General features: G+C 34.2%; 4 protein-coding genes across 4 annotated transcripts in view; 3 read left to right on the forward strand and 1 right to left on the reverse strand.

Moving 5' to 3' along the window:
* The first annotated feature begins 1,755 nt into the window (after positions 1 to 1,755).
* Positions 1,756 to 6,226, forward strand: LOC108685758 (nucleolar complex protein 3 homolog). Its single transcript, XM_018190719.1, has 10 exons — positions 1,756 to 1,897; positions 2,792 to 3,060; positions 3,176 to 3,458; positions 3,534 to 3,822; positions 3,967 to 4,301; positions 4,394 to 4,764; positions 4,836 to 5,000; positions 5,128 to 5,482; positions 5,551 to 5,648; positions 5,939 to 6,226. Exons 1-10 carry the CDS (start codon positions 1,892 to 1,894, stop codon positions 6,147 to 6,149), a joined length of 2,382 nt encoding a protein of 793 aa, XP_018046208.1. The 5' UTR covers positions 1,756 to 1,891; the 3' UTR covers positions 6,150 to 6,226.
* Positions 6,227 to 6,520: 294 nt separating this feature from the next.
* On the forward strand, positions 6,521 to 10,437 carry LOC108685757 (protein VAC14 homolog). The gene is made up of 7 exons (XM_018190718.1): positions 6,521 to 6,893; positions 7,132 to 7,513; positions 7,737 to 8,319; positions 8,502 to 9,073; positions 9,330 to 9,448; positions 9,536 to 9,615; positions 9,689 to 10,437. The coding sequence occupies exons 1-7, from the start codon at positions 6,790 to 6,792 to the stop codon at positions 9,991 to 9,993; spliced, it is 2,145 nt and encodes a 714-aa protein (XP_018046207.1). The 5' UTR covers positions 6,521 to 6,789; the 3' UTR covers positions 9,994 to 10,437.
* A 134-nt stretch (positions 10,438 to 10,571) lies between these two features.
* On the reverse strand, positions 10,572 to 13,887 carry LOC108685761 (inhibitor of nuclear factor kappa-B kinase subunit epsilon). The gene is made up of 4 exons (XM_018190721.1): positions 13,374 to 13,887; positions 11,706 to 12,879; positions 11,172 to 11,373; positions 10,572 to 11,053 (listed from the first exon to the last, which is right to left on the reverse strand). The coding sequence occupies exons 1-4, from the start codon at positions 13,795 to 13,797 to the stop codon at positions 10,619 to 10,621; spliced, it is 2,235 nt and encodes a 744-aa protein (XP_018046210.1). The 5' UTR covers positions 13,798 to 13,887; the 3' UTR covers positions 10,572 to 10,618.
* A 471-nt stretch (positions 13,888 to 14,358) lies between these two features.
* LOC108685756 (ubiquitin carboxyl-terminal hydrolase 5) overlaps positions 14,359 to 15,330 on the forward strand; it is a 6,141-nt gene continuing 5,169 nt past the window's right edge. The window contains exons 1-2 of the mRNA XM_018190717.1: positions 14,359 to 14,569; positions 14,676 to 14,801. Coding sequence (XP_018046206.1) covers positions 14,468 to 14,569; positions 14,676 to 14,801 — 228 coding nt within the window. The 5' untranslated portion in view covers positions 14,359 to 14,467. The remainder of the gene's footprint in view (positions 14,570 to 14,675; positions 14,802 to 15,330) is intronic.

The raw sequence follows: 15,330 nt of genomic DNA on the forward strand, positions 1-15,330 counted from the left end.
AAGATTTTCAGTCAATTGATATATGCTTTTCTATCTGTATCTGTGTATCAAGGAGGTCAAAATTATGATCGTATTATCAATCTCGACATTACTGTCAAATCTTACTGTTGTTCAATCTTTAATTGTTACACTAATACTGTCTGTCAATATATTTACATAATTCTGTATCAAACTTAGCTAAGACAAAAAAAAATAACATTTAAAGAACGGAAAAATATACACAAAGTGCGCAGTACATCATCTTTGCACATATTTTTCGACAAAAATTACTTTAAAATTAACAAATTGTTATTAATAAAATTGTTAAGTGATTATTATTATAATTAACACCAATAATTGTAAGTCGTTTTTAAAATAAGAAAATTAGATACATCAACAAAAATTCAGAAAAAAAGAAACGGAAACAAAACAAAATGTAGAAAATAAAACAGATTTTTATGTTTAATATTAATATTAATGTTTAATTTTTAGATTTTATTTTTACTTATATTAATTTTAATATAATTATAATTAATTATCAGTTTAATTTTATTTGTATTTGCTATATATTTTTGTTTTTGTAATTACATCGAAGAAGATTCATAAATATAAATTATAATATAAAGAGTATAAACAATACCGACTGACGACGTACATTTCTCGAGCGTTGATATAAATATATTTATAATACGAACCGGTACGAACGCATGTTACATCATGATGAAGAAAACAAGATGTACTAGAATCCCTATAGGATTCTACAGGAATAACCAATCAAATTTTAATCTCAAATTGACCTTCCTACTGCGCATCCTCGGTACACCTTAGAATCCTTATAATCCTTATAATAGAGTTTTGACACAGCTGAAGCGATTGCTGATTGGTTTTACCATTAACAGTCAACTGACGCTATCATTAACTAACCAATGGCAAGATAATTCTGGAAGGAAGCTCTTATTGGCTATTACTAATTAAGTAAGCTATAATTGTCGATAAAATGAGTGCATTCAGCGGACTCAATAGTTAAGTGAGCACTCGCTGTTATTGGTGTATTCTTTTAGATTATCCAATCAGAATTTTAGATCTAGAAGAATACACCAATAACAACAAGCGCTCACTCAACTGTTGAGTGCGCTGAATGCGCCCAATGTTTAGAGAATCTCGCAACAAGTATAGAAGAAACTGTGTATCCCACAATATATTCTTAGAAGCCCATTAAATTAACGGATCTTGAAAAATTTCTAACTTACCTCCATATTTAAAATATAACTTAATTAAATTATTGTTTTCAACTTAAGTTTAGTTTTCATATAACTCTACATTAACAAAATTAAATATCCGTAAACCAAATATCAAATGTGGACAAATGTACAGAAATGCATCACTACATTTTTTATTATCATGCATTATAATGTTAAATTTTATTTTTGATAAGATTATATCAATCTTACTGCGATTATATTAATAAATAAATATCTTGCTCTGTTCCTTTTATTGTACAATAAAAGGAACAAAGAACAGAAAATACAGAATAAAAATTTCTAACTATCAGAAATTATGTATTGTGGAATACACAGTTTTTGATAGATTGAAATCTTATTCTCTATTCTCTGTTCCGTTTTTTTTTATTGTGCAGAGCCCTTAACTATTCCAATATGCCAGCGCTATTATACGCAGGAAAGTGCAGAGGCCAAAATTTGATTGGTTATTTCCAGTATTGCTATCGCCATTATGCGCAATGGTAAATTTATATTCTTATATCATGCGTCACACGTGGTACGTGATGCATTCTGTGCATTTATCCACATTTGATATTTGGTTTACGGATTATGTGATATTTAATTTTGTTAATGTGGAATTATATGAAAACTAAACTTAAGTTGAAAACGATAATTTAAATTACATTTTAAATATGGGGGTAAATTAGAAATTTTTCAATATCTATTAATTTAATGGACAATTCGTATTTAACCTAAAAAGGAAAGTATTAATAAAGCTATTTTTTGGACAGTCAGAATCACTTCAAATTATGCTATTTTATTCTTCTCGATGGAACTCACAACCCATTAGAATCGTTTGTTGTCCAAACAATTAGATGCTGAGAATGAGGATGACTCTTACATCGCAGATTTATATGCGATATCACGCATAGCTACAGTATGCTTCATTTCACCTTTGTTATTAATGAATCACTATCATCATACTTTCTCAAAAACTACTTATATACTACTACTATATATAATGCATAAAATATGTCAAAGTAGTTATTTTATCCTTTTGAAATCACATTGAAATCGAGTTAATCAGTACCTTTTATTTTGACCAAGTATATAAGCAATAATGTTGCTTACATATAAAAAATTGAACAATGAAATTGTAGTTTAAAGTTGATTTGGAGAATTCAGAACATTAGAAAATGTGACACACTGTAGCTATGTTCTAAATACCTAATTCCTTGGATAACAACACAGTTTTAATAGATTGTGAGTTTCATCAAGAAGTATAAAATAGCACAGCTTGAAGTGATTCTGATGTGATCCTTAAAAAAACAACTTGACATCTTTCCTTTTATTTTATTTTCACGAATACGAAATTTAGATTTAAATTTTTTTAAGTGTATGATATATTTTTAGTGTATTTTTTATTCAAGAATATTATATAATTATTTATTATTGTGTGTGTGTATATATATATATATAAAATTAAACATAAACTAAATAACTGTATATTTAATTTGATTAATTTGGTTAATTTTGTATATACAATGTTTTATAATATTAAGAGTCGTAATATTAATATCATTATTTTACAGAAACTAAAAAAGCCGAAAATCAGTAAAATTAAAAGAAACAATCAGATAAAGACAAAACTTTCAAAGCAAGGAAAACTTAAAACTCGACATAAACCACCAAAGAAACAACCTCAGAAATCAGCACGACCTTGTCCAAATAAACCAGAAGAAGAAGAGAGTGATCATGGAAGTGATTTGATGGATATGATTGAAGAAGATGATTTAAATTTCTTAAAAAATGCTATATCTAATAAATCTTATAGCTTATTGAAACAGATTCGTTTAAATGAGTATGATATTACACTTTATGATCTTATAGGATCTTTTATCATATTTTGTGTGTGTGTGTGTGTGTATGTATGATGTGTGTGTGTAATATATATTTATATATGTATATGATTTTAGAACAGACAAAGATTTAACCATGAGAAAAAGAAAAAAGATTGAAAATGATCAGCCGTTAGAACAACTATACGAGAATAACATCTCAAAAATTATGGAAGAGACAGGAGGAAAGTCAATTCGCATGTTGCTCCCCATAAAAACACATGATGGTATTGTAGAGAAACGTATTATTGAAGAAGATACAATTTTTAATGGAGAAGAAAATGAAAATACAAATGAAAATCAGGAAGAAAATAAAGAAGATAATCAGCAAGAAAATAATGATACAGAAATTGATACACATGTAAAATTTAAATTATATATTCTAACTTTTCAGAAATCTAACATAGAATATATTATTTATTAGAATATTTTTCAGAACTTATTGCAAGTTACTGATAGACCAGTGTCTATTGTTGAACTACTCGCATGTCGCGAAGAAATATTGAAAGCCAAGCGTTTTAAAATAGGTATACTTTCGAGCGGCATATTGGAGAACCCAGAACTCAAGTCTGAAAATTTCAATGTTTTGCTAAGGATGATGGATAAACAAACATCAGAAGTTTATATCACAATTAGGAAACTGGCAATGGTATCTCTTTTAGAAGTTTTTAAAGATTTGCTACCATCATATAGTATCCAGGAGATTTCTCAGGAAGGAGTAAAGTGTATGTATATATATATATATATATATGTGTGTGTGTGTGTGTGTGTGTGTGTGTATATATACAATGTTTTGTAAAACATTAAAGAAAAATTACACGATATGCACTTTATTAATAAATTCTAATCAATTTTATATGTGGCTTTAGTGAAAAAGGATACTCTTGCTCTGCAGAAATATGAAGCTACTCTATTGAAGTATTATAAAAGTTATTTGCAGAGACTTGAAAAGATATCTAAGATTTTGAGAACAAAGAATAGGAACATGCAGTCGATAAATGAACAAGAAATGCAATTGGGCGAGACAGCTGTATCATGTATATGCGAGCTTCTCGTCGTCCATCCATATTTTAATTTCTCCGTTAATATAGCTAATTACGTTCTTCCTTTATTGGATAACAAACGGAGCAACATAAGAGAAAAAGTTGCACAATGTATTTCCCAAATATTTAATGAAGACAAACGTGGTCAGCTATCTCTCACAGTAAGCTATAATAGGAATTTTATCATTATTTTATGTTTTGATGTATTTGTAATTACAAAATTATGATATTTATCGCACTAATAAAATTTCAGATAGTTCGAAAATTAAATCAGTATATCAAGTCGAGGAAACATTCTATACATTCTGAAGTAATATCTGTGTTATTAGCTCTTCGCATCAAAGATATTAATTTGGACAAGGAAAAGGAAGATGAAACGAAACAAAAGAAGCTCATGTCTCATAAACAAAGAATTCTCGCATTAAGCAAACGGGAGAGAAAAAAGAACAAGAAACTAGAGCAAGTAGAAAAAGAAATGCTCGAGACGAAGGGCGAGGAAAATAAACAGGCAAAGCATAAAATCCTCACTGAAATAACGAGCATAGTATTTACTATATATTTTAGAATTCTAAAACAAGCTCCCAATAGCAAAGTATTATCTGTGTGTCTAGAAGGATTGGCCAAGTAACATAATTTATATATTACTATTTTATATCTTTTATTAATATTTTGCTACAATGTCTTATGTATTCCAGATTTGCACACTGCATCAATATCAATTTTTACCAAGATTTAATAGGCGCCATAGATAGATTAATAGAGGAAGGTAATTTGGGACTAAGAGAGCAACTGCACTGTGTTCAATGTATATTTACAATATTATCTGGACAAGCTGCAGCATTGAATATCGATCCGTATAGGTCTATACATAATTTTTTTCTTTCCCCCTAGTACTTTATATATTTTATAGAATAAATTATACTATTATGGATACGTATTTTTAATACGTATTTTATATAAAATTACATAACATTTTTTATCGTATAGATTTTATGTGCATTTGTATAAAAATATATTGAAAGTTCATTGCGGGAGGACGCACTCGGAAACTGAAACCGTGCTGCAGACTTTGCTGCAGATTCTCATTCATCAGCGAAGGAGAATCACGCAGACCCGTACGATAGCCTTTGTAAAAAGAATAAGCACATTGGCATTACAGTCGCAGCATAATGCGACGCTGGGAACTCTTGGTATTATCAAGCAAGTAATGCAGCTTGGGAAAGCGGCTCACGTTTTATTGGACACTGACTGTACCGGTGATGGTCATTATCAAGTCGAAATTGAGGAACCTGATTATTGCAATGCTCACTGTACAGCGTTGTATGAGCTTGTTGCTTTACAGGTACTACTTTAAATATATTTTTTTGTTTGAAGGTAATAGAACCACAGATAATATAATTGTTCTTACAGCGTCATTATCATAGTGTAGTACGACAACTCGCTAAAAATATAGCGTATACTACACCTACGAGCGGTGAAGGCAGTTTGACTGCCGAAATTGCGAAGTTGTAAGTACCGATTTTCTCTAATAATTATGATAAATTTATCAAATATATTTATCATATATATCATTATTAAATATGAGTGTATATCATTAGTGTATATCATTATTAAATATCATTATTAAATATGAGGTCTGTTCTTTTTAGCTAAAAATTCTTCTTCTTGCATGGCTTATTTTTTCTTTTCACATTGGAAAAAAAGAAAGATGAATTATATAGAAAAGTTTGTCTAAAAAGACTAGACTTATAAATAATTGTGTTGAATCTTTCTATATCATCCATTTTATTAATTTTAGATCACCACAAGAGCTCTACATGGAATATGATCCTGCAGGTGTAGCGTTTAAGCCTGCTGTGCCTATTCCAAAGAAGAGTACTGTTAAAAAAGTACAGGTGAATTATTGTATGAATCCTGAGTTTGATAAATATGTTAATATTATCGACGTCGACAATTTATTTGCAGACGGACATGTAGACTTCTACAAAGCATGTAAAAGTAATTTGTAATGCATAATAAAGGATTATGTCTGTGGAATGTATATAAAAATCAATACTTTGATTTAACAATAAACTTCATAATAATATTTAGAATGATTCCTTTATTTTTGGAAATTTCAGATTAATTCAACCGACAGAATTGCTTAAAACAAATTTCTAAACTAATTATTGTTTCTGATCTTTCTGTTTACGTGTCAAAAATTAATAATTCACATAATAAAATAAAGATATTATTTAATGAGTTGATTGGAATCGAAAAAAGTCGTCGTACATCCTATAGCTGGATTCAAATTGAGCGCACGAGCGTAAACGAACATGTTGCATTGTCACATAACAGCTGATAACACGACAATTGCCGAACATAGTCGTTTGTTCTCATTCGATTGGGACAGACGTGTCTTGGCTCAGATTGGCTTGTAATCGTTTTGGATATTTTTGCAAAGTAGTGCCAATAGGTGCCAATTTCAATCGAGTCTTGTGTTTTTAATTATCAAAGGGCTAATATAGAAGAAGAAAAAGAAGAAACCAAACATCTCCGATTCTGTCTACAACTGTACGTCTGGTTTTCGCGACTACGGAAACGCGACTATGTGTTTTGACACGTTTTGACGTTGTCCAGCAGCCAGAAGCACGTAATATTTCACGCAAAATGATGTCAGAGAGGGATTACGCACCTCTGAGTGCGGCATGCGTGCGTTCTCTCAATGATAAGTTATATGAGAAACGAAAGCCAGCTGCTGTGGAGATAGAGAAGTAAGGTTATTTATACTGTATACTTGCTGGATGCTTTATGAAGCTCTTTTTCTGCTTTTCCTGAGATTTCTCTTGACTTCTTCCGAGTTGTAGTTCGACAATTAAGGACCATTAAAGGATTTTATTTTTATCTTTATTATTACACAAAAAGCTACTCTGATTCCTTCTCTCTTTCTCTCTCTCTCTCTCTCTCTCTCTCTCTCCATTTAATGATTAATGCATTTTTTTATCTTTATAGGATGGTGAAGGAATTCGCTGCTCATAACAACACCGTGCAGATCAAGAGGCTGCTGAAAGTTCTTGGGCAGGACTTTGCTACTTCACAGAATCCACATACACGTAAAGGTGGCTTAATAGGTCTTGCAGCGATTGCAGTTGGTCTTGGAAAGGATACTGGTCAATATATAGAAGACCTGATCCATCCAATTCTAGCATGTTTCAATGATTATGACTTGAGAGTTAGATATTATGCTTGCGAGAGTCTGTATAATGTAGTCAAAGTGGCAAGGGGAGCGGTGCTTCCTCAATTTACAGACATTTTTGCCGCTCTTAGCAAACTGGCTTGCGACACTGAACAGAACATAAAAAACGCCACTGAATTACTCGACAGATTGATGAAGGTAGCTGAAGAATTCTTAATGCTTTATTATTCATATAAGATATTCAAAATCTTAGCGCGAGACATTGTCTCCTGATACCCTAATTGTATAAAAATTCACTAAATGTACAGAAGCTATATTTATATACATTTTATTCAGCGCGAATTGTTCTACTATTTTACAAAATTTTTACATTTATTTGAAGAATGTATAAAGTATCATCACATTTTATATCCTATTTCAGGATATTGTAACGGAAAGCGGTCTCTTCGGTTTAGTCGAATTTATACCTCTATTACGCGAGCGTATTTATACAAAGAATCCATTTGGCAGACTGTTTGTAATATCATGGATATCTGTGCTGGATGCGGTGCCCAACATGGACCTAATAATATTTCTACCTGAGATACTCGATGGATTGTTTAAAATATTGGAGGATCCGACATTAGAGATAAAAAAAGTCACGGATACGGTCCTCGGTGAATTTTTACGTAGCATAAAATCCAATCCTGCTAGAGTGGATTTCCCAGCCATGATAAACATACTGATAACGCACGCTCAGAGTAGCGACGATCTGCTTCAACTGACCGCCATCACGTGGATCAAAGAGTTTGTACACCTCTCCGGACCTCTCATGCTCCCGTACATGTCCGGAATTCTTGTGGCCGTTTTACCATGCTTGGCGTATGATGGCGATACACGTAAGAATATCAAAGAAACTGCAACGCAAGTAAACGCAAATTTAATGAAATTAATAATCGTCCAAAGTACAGAGGTCACAAATAAGGATCAAGAAAATAAGGCATATTCTATGAGAGAAAAAAATGGTGAGTGTTCAAAAAAGTTCATGAGTGTTTCGAATTATTGCAAAGATCATTTGAGATCAAATATTATTTAAAATTTTAATCATTTCTGAAATTGAATTGTTTTAAAATTTGTGAGAGAGATCTTCACATCATTTAGAAAATATACATGATAATAATAAAATTTGTGTCCCTTTCTCTTTCAGATACAATAGAAAATTATTCTCTAGATGAAAATTTGGATCTCGCCAGTGTAGTGGAAGTACTTACAAAGCACTTGTTATGCTTATCGGTCCAAACTAAAGTCGCAGTTTTAAAATGGATACATCACTTGTTCATAAATATTCCTCAAAAAATGTTTAATCATATCGAGGATTTGTTTCCAATATTAATGAAATCTTTAAGTGACAGTTCTGACGAAGTGGTGCAACAAACTTTAGTGGTAATGGCTGAGGTTATCAGTTCAAAATCTCCGGAGGCGATAGCAACCAATCCTAATGAGAAGATACAGAATAAGTATTTCACAAAGTTTATAGTTAATTTATTAAGGATCTTCTCGACCGATAGACATTTGTTAGAAGAACGAGGCGCTTTCATTATAAGAGAGCTGTGTGTGCTTTTGAGCGCGGAGGATATATACAAGACCCTAGCGAAGATACTGCTGGAAGAGCAAAATTTAGGTTTCGCCTGTACTATGATACAAACTCTGAATGTTATCTTATTAACCAGTTCCGAGTTATTTGATTTGCGCAACAAATTAAGGCATTTAGACTCTCCAGTAAGTTTGCGTGTATTCAGCTTTCTCATGAAATTTTACAGAGAGATTAAAATCGATACGTTAAATTTAAGTCCAGCATGCTAAAATCAAAAGATGTCTTAAAAACATCTTAAAGATGTTTTAAAATGTTATATTTCCTGATTTTTAATGCGTGCTAGCATTTTTTTTTATTTTGGCCAAAGTTATCTCGACTGGGATAATCCAAAGTTACCTCATTTTACATAAAAAAATATATCCATGAATTGAATTTTTTCAGGACAGTTGCGCGTTATTTGAGTGCCTGTACGTATCTTGGTGTCACAATCCGGTTGCAACTGTGGCCCTATGTCTCCTGTCTCAACATTACCGACATGCGTGCAACATAATTCGATCCTTGTATCCTTTTTTCTATTCTTTTTCAGACTATCCGCTTCCATTATCTCAATGAACATTTTTTAATACCTTAACATTTATATATATCAGCGAAAACATAGAGGTCACAGTAGAGTTCTTAACGGAGATAGATAAATTGGTACAGTTAATAGAATCACCGATATTTACTTGTGAGTACGACATGTTGTTAATGAAAACATTGAAAGCGAATTGTATTTTTTTCTTTCTTTTTTTTTGTTTAAGATTTGAGACTGCAACTATTGGAATGGGAGAAAAATGATGCTTTGATATACGCATTATATGGCTTACTTATGATCCTGCCGCAGAGTGATGCCTACGCTACTTTACAACGTCGTTTAGCAGCGATACCTCCAGCTACGAAGCCGATACCTAAAAGCGAACAGGAGGAAATAAACGTTGATTGCCCATTCGATTTCAACAAGCTGTTGAAACATTTCCATTTAGTACAGGAACATCACAGGGAACAGAAGCGCAAACAAAGACTGAATTCTTTAATCGAGAGGAATAGTAGTCATGTAGATGTATGAATCACGCGTTCGTTTTTTCATGTGCAAAAATTCGTACGCACCGATTTTTATAACATATACAAAAGAAAAGAGATATTTCTGATTTGTTAAACTTTTTGCTGCATTAATTATATGTAAAACTTGTGTTCAGCTTTTATTGTATAAAAATATAATTATTTATTAAAACAAAATCGTTGGACTCGTTAGAGACAAATGGTCAAAAATCGTTGATATATTAAATAAAATGATATCGTTTAGCCAAAGAGAATACGAATACGAATTCATTTAACGTTTATCTTAAAAATATATATACTAATTACATAGATATATCGAGTTTCTAATATATATACATTTTAAATTTCAGTCTTCATCTCATATTGGCCGTGTATTCCGATATACCAGTACTGAAGATTTATAGTACATAACGTGAACTTTACTCTCTAAAACTTTTCAGAATGAATCTCACTCTTAAAGATTGAAAATTGAGTCATTCTTTTTTAAAATTAACTTTCATTTTCATTCTTTAGAATGAGATCCACTCCAAAGAATTTAGAGAGCAGATTTTCAATACTTTTTACAAATATGTCGGAACACAGTCATTGTCCGATTATAAGAAACGTTAATAAGAAAACGATAGTAACGCATACTAAAGTTCATATCCCGTATCGCCTATATCATCCAGCCTATCAATCATTGATAAATGATCAAGCTGGTCCACAAGTAGACCGTTTTCATAAAGAAGCATCGTGATTTGCTCTTGCGTGTCACAGATATTGCGCCATTTCTTCGTGCTTTCCTGCATTGGCACACTCGTTTTTTCGATTGTTTTCGATTTGCCAGGAAGTCTGTCTAACGAATGCAATAGATTCTCATTGTACTCCTTGCTCTCCTGCGATAAACGATAAGAAAATGATTCCAGCACGCGTTCATAACTGTCTATGTCCTTGTCCAATATCTGAGTCTGCAGGAACACCGTTTGTGCCATTTTGTACCAATCGGCGACGCACTCGGATCGTTGTGTCATTGCTGGTATACACTCAGTTTCGAGAAGCGCTTTCAATCGACGTCCCGTTTCCGTGACCTGTTCAATGAAGGTTGCAATGAATTAAACGAGAAAATAATTTCTGCAAGTTTTCTGATTTATATCTTAATTTATAATTAAAAATAGACTGCGAAACTCAATACATAAATTTACATACTTTTATACGTTCAAGAACGTGGAATTGTTCGTCATTATAAGTAAGACTGCGAGTGGCCCTGTCTCTCAATAAATGTTGCCATCCATCTCTCAAGCGATCGACTAAAGTTGCTGCTCTCTGGCTCGCTTTCGTGGTCCACGGACACCACAAACCGCGAGTACTGTTGTCCCATTCTCCGTGTAAATTGCCTTCTTTTACATACCTTACAATAATAATATAATAAATTTGTTTTTTGCTGCATCACAACTTTCCTTCTCGTTTTCGCCAAATATCAAACATATACCTGTTTAAGTTTTAATACAAAGAGTATTTTTAAAATATAATCGGTAGCTTAATTGTATAAATGTAATTAAACAACATTAGTTCAGCTGTAAAAGACAAGCTGTAAAAGACACTTAAATTTCTTTTTAAATTGCCGATTATACTTTGCAAGATTATAAAGAAATGCTCATAAATAGGGAAAGAATCGATCTCTGTCGATGAAATGTGTTTTTCAAATGTAGCAGTTATAGCTTTGCGTCTTTTAAGATTTACCTCTGATGGAGTTGCACTATTGCTGGAGTTAGCTCGCTCATAAGTTCCTTACTCTTCACTTCCAATTCCTTTCGCCAATTTTTGACCTCCACTGCAGTTTGACCGCCGAATTTTCGGAATACGTGCCTGGCGAAAGTCTCACTCCTTTCTACCGCCAATACGGTATCCTCCACTGCTTTCGTGAATTCCTTCGAATGCTGACACTTCTCCAGCACTCGAGTAAGCTCTGTAGATAGAAGACCGCTAAACGCGTCTATGGCGTCCCGCGATAATTTGCTGCACAATGCCAGTTTGTCGATTCTACGTTTACAAACATGTCCTACGGAGCACGCGACTTTAGCTTGGCTCGCGTCGTTCTCTACAGAAACGAGATTCGCGAAGACTGGAAATTTGGGCAGTTCGGTCTCCATTGGTAACACGACGTTGTTGTTCTCTCGTGAAAACAACATCAACGGTTTGTCGTTACTAGTATTGGGATATCCCTTGCCTGGTGTAGATTCTTCGATGAGATTCGTAAGAGGAATTTCTCCAAGCAGAAGAATCTGCGCGTGGGGCATGATCTCGGTCTGATCCTGAATGTGTATCTGCAGAGCGACTAATTTCTCTTCCGGATGTAGAAAGACTTTAATCAAACTGGCTTTATGAATGTTAAATATATGAATGGGTTTCCTGCAAAGCGTGTCCGTAACTTCGCTAAAGAATCGCTCGAAGCTCCAGATTCTTTGCGGGTCCACCTCCAACAAGCCGGCCAACAGTGGAGTCACTATCTTTTTCAGGCCTGTGCTTAGCTGGCAGACCTGCGGCAATTCTCTGCTCCATTCGATCGGTCCGTTCTCCGAAGTTTGTAGCCCGGATATCACGCCTGATGCCTTCTTTGTGGTGATGTAGAACATAGTCTCTTTATTCCTTCGCCCACCGAACGGCCTAAACGGTAAATTACCCGTCGCGACATGATAGAGAGTCACACCTATGGACCATAAATCAACTGTTGCTCCAAAGGTCTTGCCGACAGGTTTCCTCAGGACTGCACGTTCGTACATATCCGGATGCAGATACTCCTCAGTGCCGTACAGCGAAACAAACTGCTGATCTTCCTGCAATTCCCGAGCGGCTCCGAAATCAGTAAGCTTGTATATCGTACTGCCGTCGTCAGCGATGAATTTCATTATATTACCTGTGCGAAAAAAAAGAAACAGAAGATGACTAAAGAACTCCAAGAAACTCCAGAAAATGACTCCAAATATAAAACACATATTCGTAAAGTACTGAAAATATAAGTAACCAAGTTATCTTAATTCTGAATAAAATCAAATGGAAAATTGTTTTGTAATAAAAAAAATAAGCACAACTGATGTAAAATGGCTGCATTCAGCAGAACGTTTATTTTACAACTATTGACAGTTTTATCCACACTCATTAGATTATACTTTTGGGAACAAGAACACATGATAGCCAAAGGATATTTTCCATTTGATGACATAAGTATCATTTTATCTTTCTCGATATTCAGTGAGTAACAAAGATAGAATGATACTTGTTTTAACTGTATTTCCTAAAATGAAAAGATTCTTTCTGATATTCAATGAATAACAAGAAAATGTATATATGTCAATTGTGTCTCCTAAAAGGAAAGCAGTCTATATTTGCATATTATCTTGGATCTTCTACCTGGCTTCAAGTCCCGATGAACCAAATTGTTGTCGCGCAGGTGCTTCATGCCAGCCGATAGGTGTTCCAATACCAGTAGGAACTCGCTCTCTGCGAGACCGTACGTATTCTCTGGATCGTCTAGGATGTTGAAGAGGCTGCCGCCAGTACAAAGTTCCATGACGATGACCTTTCCTCTACCATCTTGCTCCTCCTCGATCGCCAGCAGCTTAACGATGTTCTCATGCTTGACCTTCTTCAGGACCTCGAACTCCCTCACCTGTACGTCGTGCGGCCGCATGTGGCTCAGCTGATTGAAGGTCTTCACCGCGACTGGTTCCCCGTTGTTTTTGTTGACACCCTGGAACACTGCGCCGGTCGCGCCCTTGCCGAGCACGCTGGTGGTGCACCAGACATAGTTGGCGGATCCACGAAGGAAAGACATGTCATTCACGTGAGACTTCTCCTGGACAAATCTGATTTCCGTCACCTATCCGTCTCCCCGTTCACGTTGCGCGATCCTTTTGTGACGTCACAAACGTCACCTTCCACGTTTCGATGGACGCTCATCGGCGTATCTCCGTTAGAAAACCATTGCTTTCTGAGAAGCATTTTCGGCTGGAATATTAGGGGCGGCGTATTCGTGAATACGAAGAATGAAAATGTAGATTTAAGTGGCATTAAAAGGCAGCATTTAGAGTGACACGTTTACAAACGGAGCAACCTAACCTATGCAGAAACGAATAGTTTATTTACGTCGACGTTAAAAGTCTGTTCGCGTTGCTGAAATCCCCAAAAATGTTTGCACTTAAAAGGAGATAAATATATATATTCGGACGTTGAAGAGAGAGAGAGAGAGAGAGAGAGAGAGAGAGAGAGAGAGAGAGAGAGAGAGAACGAAGTGCAAAAAGTACAAGCAACCGAAGCAACGCGAACAGACCTATCGGCAGTTCTGAATTTAGACTTCGGAGTTTCGCGCTTTTACCGCTCGAGGTCTTTAGGAGTGATTCGGATAGTTGATCCGTTACTCCTGTCCTATCGAAGAGGAAGAGAGATAGTAAGGAAAAGAAGAAGAAATTGGCCGAAACAAATCCGGCAAACCGCCTCTTTTCATCATGGAACTGACGGAGTTAACGAAACACTTGGATAAGATCAATATCCCGCGTAAGGGCGACAGGATATACAAGGACGAGTGCGTTTATTCCTTCGACACACCAGTAAGATTATCCCTCGTCCTTTGTTCCCCTTGCCGACACCCCCAACGTGACTGTCGGGCGCAATCGTTATCAGTTGAAAAAATATAATATTTCTTGTTTGTCTAAGGATACAGCCACCGGTCTCTATGTCAACCTCACCACTTTCTTGGGCCTTGGACAGGAGCATGTTACTCGGTATTATGAGAATACCGGCAATCCTGTCTACCTTCATATTAAACGTACTAAGAAGGAGGTAATTTCTATTTGTCAAGCATAAATTTATAAGACCTAGGGATCGATTCTGTATCTTGAAACGATATGAAAATTACAAAAATGAGTGAATTTACTAGAATATTGATAATTTCATTGGTCAACACCTAGTAAATTTGCTCACTTTTGTAATATTTACCTTGATTGAAGATACAGAATTGACCCCTTGTTCTTTTTAGCTGAATTCTTTTTACGGTTTCTATTTTCACGTTGGAGAAAAAGATGAACTGTACCAAAGAAATGCAACTAAATAGAATAGACTTATTATCTTGTTGAAGAGATCTTGACTTCTAAATTTGTTCTTTTTCTATTGAATATTTTGCATGGTTTATTTTTCTTCCTTTTCTTTCCAATTTGAAGAAAAAAAGAGAAGAAATATGTTCTCGTTAAATGAAACAATATGTATATATAACATATTATTTCATTTAACGAGAACAAACTTTTTGCTTTGAATGGAGACTGATACAATTATTATTATATTATTATATAATTGATATTATATTATTATTAAT

The sequence above is a fragment of the Atta colombica genome, unplaced genomic scaffold (assembly GCF_001594045.1).
Source record: "Atta colombica isolate Treedump-2 unplaced genomic scaffold, Acol1.0 scaffold156, whole genome shotgun sequence".
Classification (NCBI taxonomy): domain Eukaryota; kingdom Metazoa; phylum Arthropoda; class Insecta; order Hymenoptera; family Formicidae; genus Atta; species Atta colombica.